Genomic DNA, 16,873 nt, shown 5'->3' on the forward strand with positions numbered 1-16,873 from the left:
CTCAGTGCCCTGGCTACCCTGGGTTGCACCGGGCCATAGTGTACAGTATAGGTATGTAAACTATGACTATCACTGTGTATATGTTGACAATGATTATTATTATAGGCCTAGACTAGCCTAGAGGATATATGTAGAATATATATATAATACATATATGTACAATTTTGTGCGAAATAAATGATTTTTATGCACGTCAAAATGTCAGGAGTGTTAGACCTATAACATACGCTACGCTTTTTGTGTGACAGTAGGCCTATATCTTTTTCATTTCCAGTCTCCTTGGAGCTGTTTAACCTTTAAATCATAAGAGCTTGATCTTGAGAATTATTTGAAACCATTTTAAATGCAAAAATCTCATTATTTGAGTATATAAGCTACCTTTGCGTGAATGTATTGCCACATTATGCATCAGTGGATAAATACAAATTCTGACTTTGTGATCTCATAACTAATTTGACACTCATATTATACAAATGAGATTGATAAATTTTCAACTAGTCTAGGCTAGGGCCTTAGTATATTGTGAAGAATTTTGATAGTTTCTCTTCAGAAAATATTAAGTTTTAGTACCTTTTTAAAGATGCTAAGTGCAAGGTAGTCTACCCTCCTTATCTATTTGAATTAAAATGTATACAATTTTTGCAGTAAATATATTTTTTATAATCATGGCTTTATACAAATTTTACCTTTATAACTGTTAGATACATGTATTGGTTAAGGTAATTTGAGAGATAAAAATGTGTATGTAATTAATATGACTTGCTGTGTTGACACTTTATACCAATTAAGGTGTGTTTCTAGAAAACCGCGAAACACAATAGAAACATACACATTACACATAATTCGGAAGAAACTGGCAATATTATATGTGATTTTTCAAATATTTAATATATCAACTTTCATAGTATTCACACCAAAAAACAATTTATACAACTTTTTATTTTTTACCCCTCCGTCACACTTGTGGAGCATTATTTTTTTAGACAGGCCATATGGCATAACCATTTCTACTGTAAATCTGTCTGTAATTTCACTGGTCTAAAAATTACACTCTAACCAGTGCTAACATTTATATTTGTTGATCTAATTTATTTACAGGGCAAAAGAAAGACTTGGATATTCTTTCCAAGGATCCAAATTTTTCACCAGGGTCTGTGACACTGATCAACCAAAGCCAGCCCAAGGCCAAAAGCCAACAAAGAAGACACCAGTGAATGTCCCTGTGGTGGCCGACATGGCCCAAAGAATTGCAGAGAAGACCAATGGGTAGGTTTCAAGATAAATACTGTAAATCATGAAATATGTTAATTTTGTATTTAAAAAAATATTTAATTAAACATGTTACCGGGCACTCCTGTACTTTAGTGTCTTGTTCTTCTGTTTATATTTTATTCAGTTAAATATTATTTTTCTGTACAGCAATGGTGACGCCAAACAGCCTCAAACGAGTTCAACGGAGACAAGTAGACCCAAAGACGAGTAAGAACTTATATCATGCTTAATTGCTTATTCTCAGGAGTCTTATGTCTAATGAAAACTAAACTAAAACAAGTATGTTTAATTTTGGACCATTTGAATACTATTTAGGATTAAGGTAACAGTTCTAACAATTTAGAAAAATACTGACAATACTACCATGGTTACAAACATTTGATCTGTTAGTATTCCTTGTAAAAAAATCATGCATTTTGTACAGCTATGGTGACACCAAACAACCTGAAACGAGTCCGATTTCAGGCAAGAAGACGAGTAGCCCGAAAGATGAGAACTATTTCTCAGGAGTCTAATGAGTTGATGTTTAGCCAAAAGGAAAATTAAGCTAAAACAAGTAGGCCCTATGCTACACTTGAATACCTTTTAGGATTAAGGTACAGTTCTCATAATTTAAAAAAAGAACTACAAAATTACTGACATTATATGTTAATTAATTTTCATGAAAAATGTGTACTTAATTATTCCTCCTAAAAATAATACAAAATGATTCCTAAAAAATATGCATTTTGTTTTCCAGCTTTGTAACTCGTAAAGAGTTTAAGGAAATGGAAGAGGAGGTGAGGAAGCTGAAGGCGCAGATCAAGAGAATTAGGCGCCACTGCAACCCTGCCGAACATGGCAGCTCTCTACCATCACCATCACTGCCAACATTGGAGGTCGCATCACCGTCGCCAAAATCACCGTCGCCAACATCGCCGTCGCCAAAATCACCGTCGCCAAAATCACCGTCACCATCACCTTCGGAGGAGGCCCTTTATGAGTTGATTCGGCACGAGGACAAACCATTCCTGGCTGTCAAAATTGTTTTGTGCCAGCTGTTCCCCCGGGCTTACATTTTAAGCCACAGCGTCTCGGGGAAGGCTTCAAACAGCAAAACAATTGCCAAGCCACCCTTTGATCTGCGACTTTTTGGCAGAATGCTGTCGGTTGTGATGGGGAAATTTCCCCAGCTGAAGAGGAGCATGATCACCCCACTTGTTCATGCTGTACAGAAATGCTTGACCAAGAGTACAACATGAACAAGTAGGTGATCATGCTCTTCAAGACAGACTTTTTTATTTTGTGTTTTACATATTTTCTTCAACTTTTTAGATTTTTGGAAGGGGGGGGGGGATAACCTCACTTCAATGGTCAGACGGGGGTGGGGGGGGGGGGTGTGAACATTGGTATTTTTTTCTGAATGGAGAGAGGGAATAGAAAAGGAAAAATTCTTTGCTTAACAATTTGTCGCAATTGCCCAAATTGTCTGTTTTAATGTCAGTGGATCAATAAAACACAAAATAAAAAAGTCTGGCCCCAGCTGGGCAAATATATTGGAGAATTATGAACTTGTATTAACCAGACTTTTCTAATTTGAAGTTCAAATGTACATCTTTGTAAACCATGTGTCATTCATAAACAACACCATTATGTCTGCATCAATCTATTGTTTTATTATTTGTGGTCAACCATTGTTCTTTGACATTTTGTACCGACAGTCCACCATTGTTCCATGGTCAACCATTGTTTTCATGGTCAACCATGCCATTTTAACCATGGTCGACCATGGTTTGACCATGGTCTATCATGGCTTGACCATTGTTTTCATGGTCAACCATACCATTGTTTAACCATGGTCGACCATGGCTTGACCATGGTTTGACCATGGTCTACCATGGTTTGATCAACCAAATTCTCCTTCCTAACCATGGTCAAGAATCATGGTTTGATACCATGGTTAACCATGGTTTCCATTTTACCATGGTCTCAAACCGTGATGCCACTTCCCAACCATGGTTGACCATGGTTGATCATGGTACAACCATGGTTCGGAGAGCATGGTTGACCATGGTCAACCATGGTCAACCATGGTCTATTTCACCAGGGTGAGGAGGTTAATCCACGGCTTCCATTGTTGAAAAATGGAAAATAGTCCTGGTGTCTTGTCTTGGGGCCGGTCGAGCAACCCCCAGTATATAGTGGCCTGCTGAGTTGCTTCTGCTGCAGTGGATTGGGCCAACATCATTTGAGAAGCTGACTTTATGGTTGACAGTGAACAATTGAGGCGAGTGCCATTTGGGAATGATATTATTAGTCCGTCGGGGGAACAGAGGATCGAGGCGTTAGCTTTGATAAGAACATCCCGCCCCATGAGGTTAGCCGGACTTTGGGGTGCCAAAATGTACTGATGAAGAAATAGCTGGCCCGCTATTCTGGTGGTTAATGGCGTAGTGAGCGGCACCTGCTCTATTTCTCCCGAAAACCCTATGACTGAGACCGTATTACTGGACTTGGATGTGTTAAAAACGGGGGAGTTGATAGTTGAATATCGAGCTCCTGAATCAACAAGGAACGGTAATTTCGCGTGTTTTACAGTCATGTCCATGTAAGGGTCCGCCAGGCCCGTACATTCAGGGTTCCCTGGGCGACCTCATTGTGGTGGGTAATAGTCTTGTTCGTACTGGACAAACTGGCCATAGGGAGCAGCCATCACATTTGGTGCAACGTGACCCTGGTCTTGGTGTTGGGCCTGTGGGGCTGCCTCATGGGGTTTCTGGACATACTGCATATCTGCTCTGTTCCCTTGTCCATGCCCTCTCTGTCCCCCTTGTCCCCGCCCTTCCTGTGGAGGGGTTCCCGTCGGGCACATCTTGTACCAGTGGCCGGTCTGTCCACAGATGAAACACGCCCTCTGTTGATATGGGTACATTCCTGGAGCTGTTTGAAACCCTCCTCTACCCCTAGGCCTGCCTCTGAACCCGCCCCTCTGTTGCTGAAAACCATTATTGTAGCCGTATTGGGGCTGGTTATAGAATGGACCTTGGTTGGGAAAACCCCCATTTGGGTTTCGCGGCCCCGGTGCCTGGTCTGCCGGCGCCACAGGATGAACAATCAGCTGTTTGGCACTTTTCTTCTAATTTTGAACTGTTTTACGGGCTATTTCTAGCTGAGCACGGAGTAGTTGCACTCTTAACTCTTCTTCCTCAGTTTTATTCTTTGTAAGTTGTTTGTTAAATTTTCCTACATGATGGCCCAGATGACGCTCCCATGTCTGCGTGTTTAGTAGATCAACTTCTGGGTTGTCCTCCATAAGAGCTTTAATCTCGGCAGGTACTGCTGCTAATATTGCTTTACGGAACATCTGCATATGTTGGTCACTATTTTCTGGACTACAGTCAGTAGCTACTATGTATTGTTGGCGTGACCTGACCAACATGGTTGCTGCGGCCTCCCCAGGTGTGAACGTGAAAGACAGTGAGCCGTAACCTCCTCCCGTCTGTGGGAAATGTGCTCTCATTGCCAAGCTCAGCAAGCTGTGTATGTTGTTGGAAGAGATAGGCTGGTTATCGTTCATTGTTACTGTTCCTGATCTTTCCTCAACTTTCTTTACGTCATGGCTGGAAGTCTGTTGTGCTAATATCCTCCTGAAATCACCAAGGCAGATTGTTTGTCCTACTGACATATCAGCAAACTTTCTCATCCAATGTCTCCCTCCCTCAGTAGGTAGCGGCATTTTGTCAACCAGTGCATGCACATCTCCTAGTGAGAAAGGGTGGTAAGCGGTATTCCCATTGGGGAGTGCCACCAAAGGAGCCTGTAATACTGGAGCAATAAAGGGATGAGGTGTGGGGTCTTCTGAGGTGTGTTGGGATCTCAAACTCATACGGGGAAGTGCAAGGACCTGTGTAGCAGTCAGTTCAGAGATTGTTCCTGTCATATGTATGTACTTAACCTTGCTCTTGCACACCCTGCCGTTGACATCTCCCTGTTTTGCTCCAGAGGAACACTCACCACTCTCATCCCCCGATGCCCCTCCCTTGCTGGGGTAGTAATGGCCTGTTTGTGCCTGCCGTTCTTGGAACGGCAGGTCACTCAAACTGCCCTCGCCCTCGGGAGAACTTTCACTGTACCCTTCCCCACCTGCTTGTTGTTGGCTACCGCCCTCCTGCTCTTTATTCATTCTGTCCTGACGTACTTGTTCTATTTCTTCCTTCTCTCTTCTCAATAATTCTTCCGCTTCCTGACAATGGACCCCCTCCCTATCCTGATGGTCCGCACCACCATAAGCTCTTTCCCTCTCCTCATATTTTTCTACAATGGCGATCAATTCTTCCGGTGTGGGGCTGCTCTCGCCCTTTTTAATGGAGGTCTTCCTTAAAGGAGTTAGCGAAACATTACCCACTATTTTAAAGTTACCCCCCCTTACACCTGCTTGTTCTTGGGCTGACCCAGAGCCCACTTTTGTCAGTGTCACTTGTAGACTATCCCTGGGGGGTGCGTTCGGGACAGGGGAAGGGTAAGGAGGCGGTTGTGGAGATACACTGGATAAATCCGGATAAATCAGGGGGGATTGAATTGAGACATCCTGATCCCCTACATTTCCTGTCTGAGACCCCTCTCCTGCACTAGCCGTTCTTGCCGTGCACCCGTTATTTACAGCACTGCTGAGATTTTGTCTCCTCCTGTCTGAGGCCGAGGTGTCCTTTTGAGTCATATCCCTATAAAATGCGATACGTTCTGCAACATATTGATGTATGTCGTCATCTGTGGGTGGTGGTGTCAGCACGCATGCGTCCTTACTGTCCTGGGGGAACAGGAGAGTGCCAACGTCACTAGAGCGTTGAAACTCTCCCCCCTGTGTTTGGGCTGCTACCATGACTGGGGGATTGTTGACTGGGGGGCGAACCACAATCATCCCCTTCCTGACAATTGCTGCATTGTGGCAAATCCTCCTTAATTTATCAACCGCCTCTTTCTCTCCCTTTAGTTTCTGACGGGCAAAAAATCCGGGCTTCTGCTCGTTTAGGTTACCCAGTTTCTTTACCAGCTGTCGCTCATACTGATTCAGAGCTGAGCCCAAATTTCCTAGAGTGTCCTCCCCTCCCACTCTATCTTCTTCTATCATTTTATCATGGAGGAACCTAAGGTCGGCACAAACCTTCTTCTTGTCCCCCTGTTTTGTCCCACTTAGAATCAATCCCTCAATCTGTCCCCATTGTTCTCGGAAACTCCCGGGAATTGGGACGTCTAAATCACTTTTGTTGAACTGCCCTTCCATATTGACTTCGCGTGTATTTATCTGACTAGGTTAATATGTGTTCACTAGTAATTTGTGATATACAGGACAATGCTCGTCGTCACTCCTAATGTAGTTATTGTATTTATTTAACTTCCCTGCCTTTGTCTAGACATGTAAATAGTTTGAGTGTATAAACACATGTATTTGAACTCCACCTTGAGTGATAAATGTAATAACAGAAAAGTACCAATAAAGCGCTTATATAGGAGCAGCGGACTGGCTTATTGAAAGCCAGTTGAGTAGCACTCGAAATGTTTTGGCACCTATAAACCCTGATTATAATTTAATGATCCTGTCTTCTTTGATTGTATGTTCCTGGTGAAACGCAGTTATTGTGAGTTGTTTTGGATTAAAGCGTCTTCCAGGTGCAACGCAATATTGCAAGAGATACTACAAAATACGTCCAGCAGATGGAGCCAACAAACTATACCATTAAGCAATACTCGAACCGCTAGTCTGTCCTTTCTGTGCCACACCCTGTTTGCCACCAGATGGCGGCACCCGACCAGGAATGAGCTCCACCTCACTGAGGGGAGAAATGATTTTGGAAGCAGCAGGCTCAAACTTTCCTTCTTTATCTGACCAGTAAATATTCACAGAAAAATTCCCAGTACAGTCTATTCAGCTTTTATTGTCCGATGTTTATTTCAACAAGTTTAGCAAGCCTCTCAGCGCGCTTCAACACCGTCTTTCAACGATGTGACGCTGACATGGAGTAGTACCCAGGCTTCACAGAACTTTTTATCGTGACGTTTGGCTTCATAGATTCAACCCTCACAGAACAAAGGATTAATGAGGTCCGGTCACTTCAAAATTGGTTTTTGAAGGTTGCGTTACTCTCCTTTGGATCACTTATAACATAAATAACTAGTCCCCCGCCCCGTCGAGCTGTGGATTCGTTATTTTGAGTCAGTCTGATATAGAGACTTAATACTACTAAGTGACTACTCCAGGCAGTCTAACTGTGGGGACTCGATACCTCCACTTCTCAAGCCAGGGACTTTAATACCCTTCTGGCCTGCCGGAACTCAATATCCGATTTTAACTGTGGGGACTCAATACCTCCACTTTCAAGCCCGGGACTTCAATACCCTTCTGGCCTGCCGGAACTCAATATCCGATTTTAACAACTAAAACACGCATTTGCATTGTTACTATAAAAAACACTGTAAACTTCGTCTGACAACCCTAAAATTTGGAATATGGTCAAATCACAGATTTCGAATTAAACTGGCATCTGTTTACCTGTTATTGTCAGAGCTCTGTTGTTAGTTGTCAGAAGAAGCCGAGATGTTTAGCCCTGGACTATTCCGTCCGCTTGCTGCTGGTGGTCTCTTCCCCGAAAACACCCCACTCAGACACGTCGGGTTCACCACTCGTTGGAGATTTGGAGGATGTTGAAAACCAACCTCGTCTCCGCGTGTCGTTTGATAAGCTGGGTAAATTCGTGAAAAGGAAGGGATTAAGAAACACCAGAATACAAGTTAAACAATAATCTTGCTTTAATGATAAACAGTAACAATACAAATACAAACACAAAGACAAAGGAAGTACTTCCTGCTCTCTCTCCTGTCCTACCCTCCTGGTCAGCCTGAAGAAAAAGAGGTCGAACCCCTGGAAAACACAGTGTTTCATACTAAAAACACAGGAGGGGGTGTGTGCGGGCTTCCCCCCCGAGGTCATCTTATTGGCAGAGACCAACACATGGCCTGTCGCACCCAATCAGTGCGACACAGCAGAAGAAACCCGGTTCACATCTTGTAGCCAGCACACACCTCCTTTATGGCCCTTTGTCCCTGAGTCCATCTTCCCCCCTTCAGGTTACCACACACAAGTTAAAAGTATGTTTTCAGATATAGTTGTTATAGTTGGCTAAATATACGTAATACATGTTAATTACTTTCATATCAATAATAACGAGGAACACATTACCTATGCTCTTAAGCAGTATTAGAGATGCTTTTCAAATAGTCAAACTTCACACAGGCCTAATACAGAGAACACACTCATTTGTGCTACGGCCCTTCCATTTGTTTGAGCTATTGTTCACATCTTTACTTCAAATAAAAGGTTTCACATTGTATATTTCCAGCTTCCTTTACACATACTGTTATTATTAATACAAAGTAACCAACCACACATATCTATTGAAAACAAGTCGATTTCCCTGATAATTGACATGCTGAAACTCTTCGGAATGTGTCCCCTCCCCAAACTCTCTCGTCCCTGTCATAAAAAACTGCTTCCATTTCATATAGAGTAATAAAAGATGTTTAAGCTAATTTCTCCACAATGTTTGTAGCCATTTAGTACCCACACATGAAAGAATAAGAACAGAGGTATAGTTGACCAGTAATCATGTAGCACATATATTTACTGCAAATGAAAACACACACACATCTGCTCCAAGCATGTGTAACGCACACCCTTCTTTTACGAGGGAAACATTCCAGCGTCTTGGCACTATCTCCAAATAAGGGTGTCCCCTGCTCACCTCTCTCTCTAAACACAAGGACTTCACCTCAATATATTGGGGGAGGGAAAATATACTTTGTCCCTTCTAATTTAACACACATGAATATATATAAGGTGACATTAAAAGGAATATACCAGATTGAACTTTCCTGCCATACCACGTTACTTTAATACTTCAAATATTCCTTCAATACCCATTTGGTAATGCAATTCATAAAAACAACAAGGTTTGGGTTTGTTCTTCAGATGACTGACGTTAACGTGTAAGCTCAATAATGAACTCCAGCTCAACCAACCATATTGTAATATCTAAGTAATCATCTTGAAATATGACATTAATAATTGTAATATACACACATCTTATTGTGAGGTTGATTTCACATACACTACTTCGACATTAGCTTGTCTAAATACTTGAGCATAGCCAATTTAAATTAACCTTAGCTATGCATACAGTTCCTACCTACATAATAAAATATCTCTCTATGTTACAAGGATGAACTTATTTTATCAACCTCAAACAGAAGCCGTTTGTTCAATAGTATTATCCCACTTAACGCTTAACACTTGTCTATTTCGTTTTAACCTTTATATAAAGGTCTACAGTCTATGATTTTAACTTGGAGGCTACGATTAGCATCGTTAGCACCGATGTAGCTACCACTCGCTTACACGCTAACCCAAGCCTTAACATTCTAGACCCTCCAGAAAAACGAGGGCAAAAATCCTTGATTATGCGGGCTAAATTCCTTGATTATGCGGGCTAAAATCCTTGATTATGCGATTAAACATGCGGGGTTTTTATGTGATTTTATGCGGTGAAATTGCGGGAAGTTGCGAAATATGCGGAAAGTTGCGAAATATGCTAAATAAGCGGGAAAAAAGAATAACAATTTTTTAAAATATTGGGCTGTCTTATTTATTCTCTCTCACACACAACCTGCCACTAACGTTAAACCCCTTTACTATTCAATTAAACACATTCAATGTTTATTTATTGTAAAAGCAATTGGGCTATTTTAATCTCACACACACCCCCCCCCCCCCCCCACACACACACACACACACTTCTCCGCCTCATTTTGTTTTCATTTACTCGTTCGTTATCTGACCAGCTTCAATCTTGTAGGCTATACTCACTTCGTGTCTTGTAGCCATCGAAAGGGTTTTGGAGGTTGATGCTTCGGTGAACGTGAGTTGTTTGGCTTTCTTGTCCGCAGCAGCAGAAAGCATTTTCGAATGTTTGAATGAATCAAAGTGTGTCGTCACCGTCGATTTTCTCTTATGCTCCAACACACAGTTGCACGGGGTGCAGAATAGTTTCCCCCCACTTTTTGCCCGGTCTTTAGTAGAAATGTTCGTCGGTAAATGAGATGGATTAGATTTTTTCATCTTGATGTTTTCTCTATCGTGTGAGCTCCACACGTTCACTCTATACAGTGTTGTTTACATTCTGTGATGCGCGAGCTGATGACGTCACGTCAAAACGAGTTAACTTTTTTTTCCCGCAACTTTGTGTGGAAAAATGCGGGGATTATGCGGCCTTTTGATAAATATGCGGCCTTTTAAAAATCTGCGCCATTTTGCTGATTATGCGGTAAATTCTGCGATCGCAGAATCGCGTTTTTCTGGAGGGTCTAACATTCATTACGTAGCTGATTAAAATCATTAACACATAAATAAGTACTCGAATTTCACTTACCGCAAAACCGCATTCATGCACCGTCTGTTTTAACCGCAGAGCGAGTCACAATAGTCCGATATATAAGCATGAAGAACAAACAACCACGGCCGGCTTCAAGTTGTGTTTCCTGGATGAACTGACGAGGCAGAGTCCCTGTAGCTTCACGGACCAGCTAGCAGAGAGACAAGAAGCTAGCAGCAGCAGTCACTTCACAGAGCCGTCACTCAATATGACCACGCCCTAATTCATGCAAAAACTTTAAGACCTAATATAAATAATAGGGTCGTGTTAGAAAACAATTCACTCACAGATCCATAATCATGAAGATGTAATCTAACTATATTCATAATAATATTTATTGCATCCATGGGTAGAAACATGTTTTTTTCTGCTGTAAAGTTGGGCATTTTAACATGGGGGTCTGTGGAAATTGCTCCTTTCTGCAGTCAGTCCCTATCGGCCAATATATGAAATGCAGTGTGTGGCACTTCCGTATTGGCGTCCCGGCTCTACCCCACAGTTTGCCGCTTGCTACAACCCTAATTATATTTAAAAACATTTTAGAAGGCCTCACGAAATACTTTAATGTAAATTTTAATTTAAATGTGAAGGGATGTGTGTAATGTGGTGATTATTATTCACACGCGGATCTATGGGTTGGGGTATTGTTGCACACGGACATTATAGTTAACTGGACTTCCTGTTGATGTGAAATACGAAAAAAAAAAATTGAAACAAAATAGTACTTTATTTCGAGTGTGCTTGCTTTTCTCTTTGAAGGTCATCACATAACGGCATTGTAATACACGGTTCGGCTGCATTAAATATTACATATCTGCCGTAGTTTGCTATTTATAGAGCCCTGGTGAGAAGACTTCTAGACAAACAGGAATAACTGCCGCCGAAACTGAATATGTGACGTGGATCATAAATATATCAGCAATCAAACACAATCTTCAATTTCTCTTCACACAATACGTCTCCTGGTGGTTAAAGCATGTTATTGAAATGTATTATTTTTATTATTAGATATTAATAGGAGACACAGACAGACAAACTAATAAGGCTTTATTTAAACATTAAATAATACTTTAGGTTAAGGTCTTATTTTGAATAAGAAAAAAGCTTTGGGGGTATACATATTAAGCCTGACAAAGTACTAATACATTGCTTTCCTGCAATGTTAACTACTGTATGTTTAAGCACTTATTTTAACTGATATTATACATATGTATTATACTCTTATAAGATGTACGTAGATAGTATAAGAAATGTGCAGAATATGACAGTTTAATGGTGGAGGTTTCGACAGATATTGATAGATGTGTTGTAATGCACTGTTGAGGAACCTGCGACCCAGGTTTTTCATCTCCGACCTTGTCAGGTATTGAACAATCAATAAATAAAGAAAACAGAATTATTAAATATAAAACACAGAATTTGTGTGATTATACTAAATGATTTACAAATAAACGCCACTGCATATTTACAACTGTTACACATGCTGATGTGACGCAAATGTTTCCAACTTAAGATCAATAAAGTATATCTTATCTCTTTTGACTCCACTTCGAGCGATATAATTACTAACAAAGCACTTATATACTAATAAAGGACTGGCTTATCTAAAGCCAGTTTAGTAGCACTTGAAATGTTTTAGCTCTATGAAACCTGATGTACTTATATGATTCTGTTTTCTTCAAGTTTGTATCTTGTTGGTCGAACGCACTTATTGTATGTCGCGTTGGATAAAAGCGTCAGCTAAATGCAATGTAATGTAATGTAAGATGATCGATGGCTATGCCATATTTGCCTCTGAACCTTGACATGTGCATGTTTCAGGCTTATCAATTAACAACAAGAGGGGTCACAGACATAAGACCAGCTGTTAAATAAAGCTCTTCTGTCATGTGGGTATATATTAATGCTGCCCATTATGGGCACAAGCAATTTTCACCCATTTATTAATTATATTTTTTAAATTTGAGTGTTTCCTATCCCCTAAACCTCCAGGGATGTACACAGTTTAATACTGGCAACTTATTATCTTGGGAAATACGGAAACGTCTTTTAAAACTACAATTCCCAGTAGAGACGTGCCATAGAGCATGTTGCAAAACACAAAATAGCCAGCATGTGTAGTTCCGGGGACGGGGTGGGGGAGGGGGGGACGGGGTGGACCCGTTCAAATCCAGATTTGGACAGTCTGCCGTGGTTCCATCCCATTTCAAAGTGTTGTTTGACGCTCGGCGTAACCCTCGGCGCACACTCAAACATCCAATCACAGAGCTTGAGGACTATCACGGGGTTTGTCAAGGGAAGCGAAGAGAATACTTACTTCCGGGTGTAAAATTCTCTAAAGCAACCTGACGGACTCCAACTTGTGTTTATTAATCAAAGCAATAAATAAACACAAGGATAATTATGTGTTATTGTTGAGTAAATAACAGTGTGTGGTTTAGAAAAGAATACAAAATTAGAAGGAAAAAACGATGAAACAATACAGATTTCAGTATTCTGAGCCCCTACTCTCCCCATAACTGACGGCAACAAAAGTCCTACATTATTCAATTATAATAAAGAAGTAAAAACAATAAGTGTGGCTTGATATCGATTAAGAAAAAGGTTGATAAACGCTGTGAGAATGGATCCGCAGAGAGCATGCGATCCCAACTCCTCTATTACCAACGTTCAGGGAGCTCTATGCAAGTCAATGGGACGCCCTGCCCGTTGAAAACTGACTTCCAAGGGGTACCCTGTACGTAATAGAGTGACGGGAGGGGCCCTGACCGTCCGTCAATATGTGACGGGTTGGGAGTGAGAACGTGTTGCTTTCTAATCTACACACATACAAGTATTTAACTGAAGTTACACAACAGTGTTGTTGATACAGAGTTGGAGTTTATTCACACGTCACATACTACAGTGGGTAATGTTTTCAAGAAACATTGAACAGTGCTGCCACATATGACACAGGAAAAAAAGAAAAGACTCTGAACCCTTTCTTTGCCATTATATAAAAATAGTGTTGCTACAAAAGTATAAATTAGGCTTACTAATAAGACAACTCAGATCTGAAGCTACACAGGAATCTGCTGCCAAAGTGCAATAAAAAAGACAAAATGAATAGAATCAAACCCTTTTTTTGTTGCACTTTAGTCGAGTATAAAAATAAATGCCTTTAAAATAAGATGCAAGCAACACTCATTTCTTAACCTTAATTGATAATAGACTATAATCAATTTAAACAGAACAGATTTTAATGTTTGCATTCTCATACCATTTTGTACAATAATTATAATGAATAAGTTCGAACAAACTAAAACTTCCAGCTGATTAATAACGGTATCTAAGTTGAGTTTTTATTTTATCAAAAACCTGTTGAAATGCTACTGTTATTTTTACTGTCCCCCAAAAGCGTGTCGGCAGCCTCCAGGAATGCTTCTTTCACAACTTCGCCGTCTTTGAAAGACTTCATGTGTTTCGCAAGAACGTGACTGACACAATAAGATGCTATGGTAGCAGCCTTGCTCTTGTTGTTGGGCCTGGTGAAAATGGACTGCCGTGCATTTAGCTGTCCTTTCAGGTCCCGCCCCTTTTGGGAGAGTAGGGCAGAATTAGGAGGGGATTCCGTCTCGTAGCGTTTGTGCACTGTTTTGAAATGCCGCTCCTAAATTACCCTTCTTCGATAAAGCCACGCTCGCATTGCAGATGAGACAGATGGATTTTGAATTGGAATAGATACAAAAATAATCATCCTCCCACTCGGAGTGCAAATTATGTATTTTGGGCTTTTTTGCTTCTGCCATAATTGCGGCCTTTGTGTGTGCGGACTGTCACTCCTGTTGCCACGGACAACATCAGCAAACTAGTGCTGCCCACCAGCCACGCCCCGACACATGGGGTCACGCCAATCACAGAGCTCTGATGCGTTCAAGTGCATTATTCTGGCACAGGAAGATTATGTTATATAGGACATTAACGATAAAACCGAATATTGTTGTTCTATTTTTAGACACATATCGTGATGGACTGGTTGGGCGCCCCTGTCCTACACCCTCTTCAGCAAGCGGCATAGGAAAGACAGGGCCCCTAGGTAGAGGGCTCCGCCTGTGCTTATAGAACTAGGGTTACAATACGTAACCCCCCGTTCTATCTCACACAGGCTCCGCCATCTACTGGACTCTATGTTACAGTGGGTGGAGCCCCGATGGATAAACGCCCTGTCGCCCTACAACATCAACCCACCACACTGCCCCTGACCGGCCTTTGGTTAACAGCCACCGCACCCCAACCTCCTATCATCCGGTTGTGACGGAGGAGAAGTCGGGGCCGCAGCCTAATTGGCTGGGTAGAGCCTAATTGGTCTGAATAAGCCCATAGCTCCACCCTGCAGGTGCCAGTGCAAGTGACTATACTGCACACTATGTTTCCCAGGTCCCTAAGGAGCTTGGGGAGAACGTAAGTGCACCATGTCCCCCACACTCACACACGCTTACCTCGTGTAGAGTGTGCATGGACCGTAGTGGGGAGAGTCTTTCAGCCCTGTATGGGGCTTACTGCGCACCATATTTCCCAGGTCCCTAAGGAGCATGGGACAACGTAAGTGCATTATGTCCCTGGGGGTCGGATACAGCTTACTGACCCACAGCCCTCCTCCTTTCACGATGAAAAAGGAGCCAGACATGTCTAAGAGATACTTACCTTATAAATAGGCCTGGCGTAGACCAAGACGCCGCCGTGCATAGGTGGACTACTAAAGCCGTCTAGCTGTATAACCCTCGACGTAGAATAACTCCTTAGGTTCTTGGAACAGAGGAGTGGTTCGGTCTGAGTGTCGCCCTGCTACGGTCACCACAAACCAGAAGGGAACTCGGGTGCACCGATAGAGCGGTCAGTTTGCATACTCTCTTGGCAGAAGTCAAAGCAAGCAGCAAAGCTGTTTCTTGTTGCTTCTCTCTTTCTCAATGATAGCGCCTACAGGGAGGAGAGCTCCAGAGGCTCAAACTGTTCTGTAACCAAAGCCTCGAGCACCAATGGCAGTTCCCATTACGGGGTGGAGACATGCACCACTGGGCGCTGTCTCCTGATCCCCGTTGGCTAAAGAATGGTCTTCCGCCAAATCCCGCATGACGAGATGGCTGCTGCATACACCTTGATTGTGGCATGAGCAAGCCCCTTGTCCACTAGTAGCTATAGCTAGGATAGAATAGAGCCCAATGTACTGGACAGAGGCTCTAGACTCCCTTCCTCGCACCACGTCTGTCTGTCCTCTGACAGAGTGGCACGTAGCCTGCCCTCCTTCTCGATGTACACTCCATGTACACCTCGCTCTCGATGGGGGCGTACCCCTTGCTCTCGATGGGGGCTGCATTGAGCAAAATCCCCAGATACCCCGACTGCTGGTGAGGAATTGGACTGCTCTACTTCCAATTGACCGCAAACCCTCAACTTGGTTAGTTGTAAGATCAATTGGGCTGTGTGGAACATCTGCCCATTCCCTGGACCTGGCCATGACTACGAGGTCGTTGAAATAAAACAAAACACTCATGCCATGGCCGCGAAGCGGCTGAAGCGCTGTGGTCACACATTTGCTGAACGTGCGTGGGGACAGGGAGTAGCCGAACGGTAATCTGTTGTACTCTTAGCCTATCCCCTGGAAGGCAAAACGGCAAATACTTTCTGTGCTTTGGAGCAATTTTGACATGAAAGTAAGCATCCCTCAGGTCGATGGTTGTGAACCAATCGCCCGGCTGCACCAGTTCCAGTAATTGTTTTATGGTTAACATATGGAACTTTTTGCAGACAATGTGCTGATTCAGGATGCGAAGATCCAGAATGGGTCTGAATTCTCCTGTCTTCTTGGAAACAAGGAAGTACATGGAATAAAGCCCCTTTTCTCTGTCCTCAGAGTGCACAACAGACAGAGCCTGTTTTTGCAGCAGGGCCTGAATCTCTGTTGAAAGGAAACCTATCTCCTCCTGGGATGATAGATTTTCTTCTCTTACGGCCCGTCCACACAGCGGCGTGTGTTGAAGTTTCAACGCTTCTGCCCATTCACTTTGAATGGGGTGACGTCACGCTTCGGCGGAAGCGTCAGCCAATCGAATGATATGCCAGTACAAGCTCTAGTCAATCAAACCGCCTGCTTGTGTGTCCGG

At 42.5% G+C, this 16,873-nt stretch overlaps 1 protein-coding gene across 1 annotated transcript; it reads left to right on the plus strand.

Annotated features, from left to right (window-relative positions):
• Positions 1–1,148: 1,148 nt before the first annotated feature.
• LOC307028524 (uncharacterized protein) lies at positions 1,149–3,006 on the plus strand. Its single transcript, XM_079663613.1, has 3 exons — positions 1,149–1,266; positions 1,420–1,479; positions 2,012–3,006. Exons 1-3 carry the CDS (start codon positions 1,235–1,237, stop codon positions 2,511–2,513), a joined length of 594 nt encoding a protein of 197 aa, XP_079519739.1. The 5' UTR covers positions 1,149–1,234; the 3' UTR covers positions 2,514–3,006.
• The last annotated feature ends 13,867 nt before the right edge of the window (positions 3,007–16,873 follow it).

Source organism: Notothenia rossii, assembly GCF_949606895.1.
Source record: "Notothenia rossii genome assembly, chromosome: 2".
Classification (NCBI taxonomy): Eukaryota; Metazoa; Chordata; class Actinopteri; order Perciformes; family Nototheniidae; genus Notothenia; species Notothenia rossii.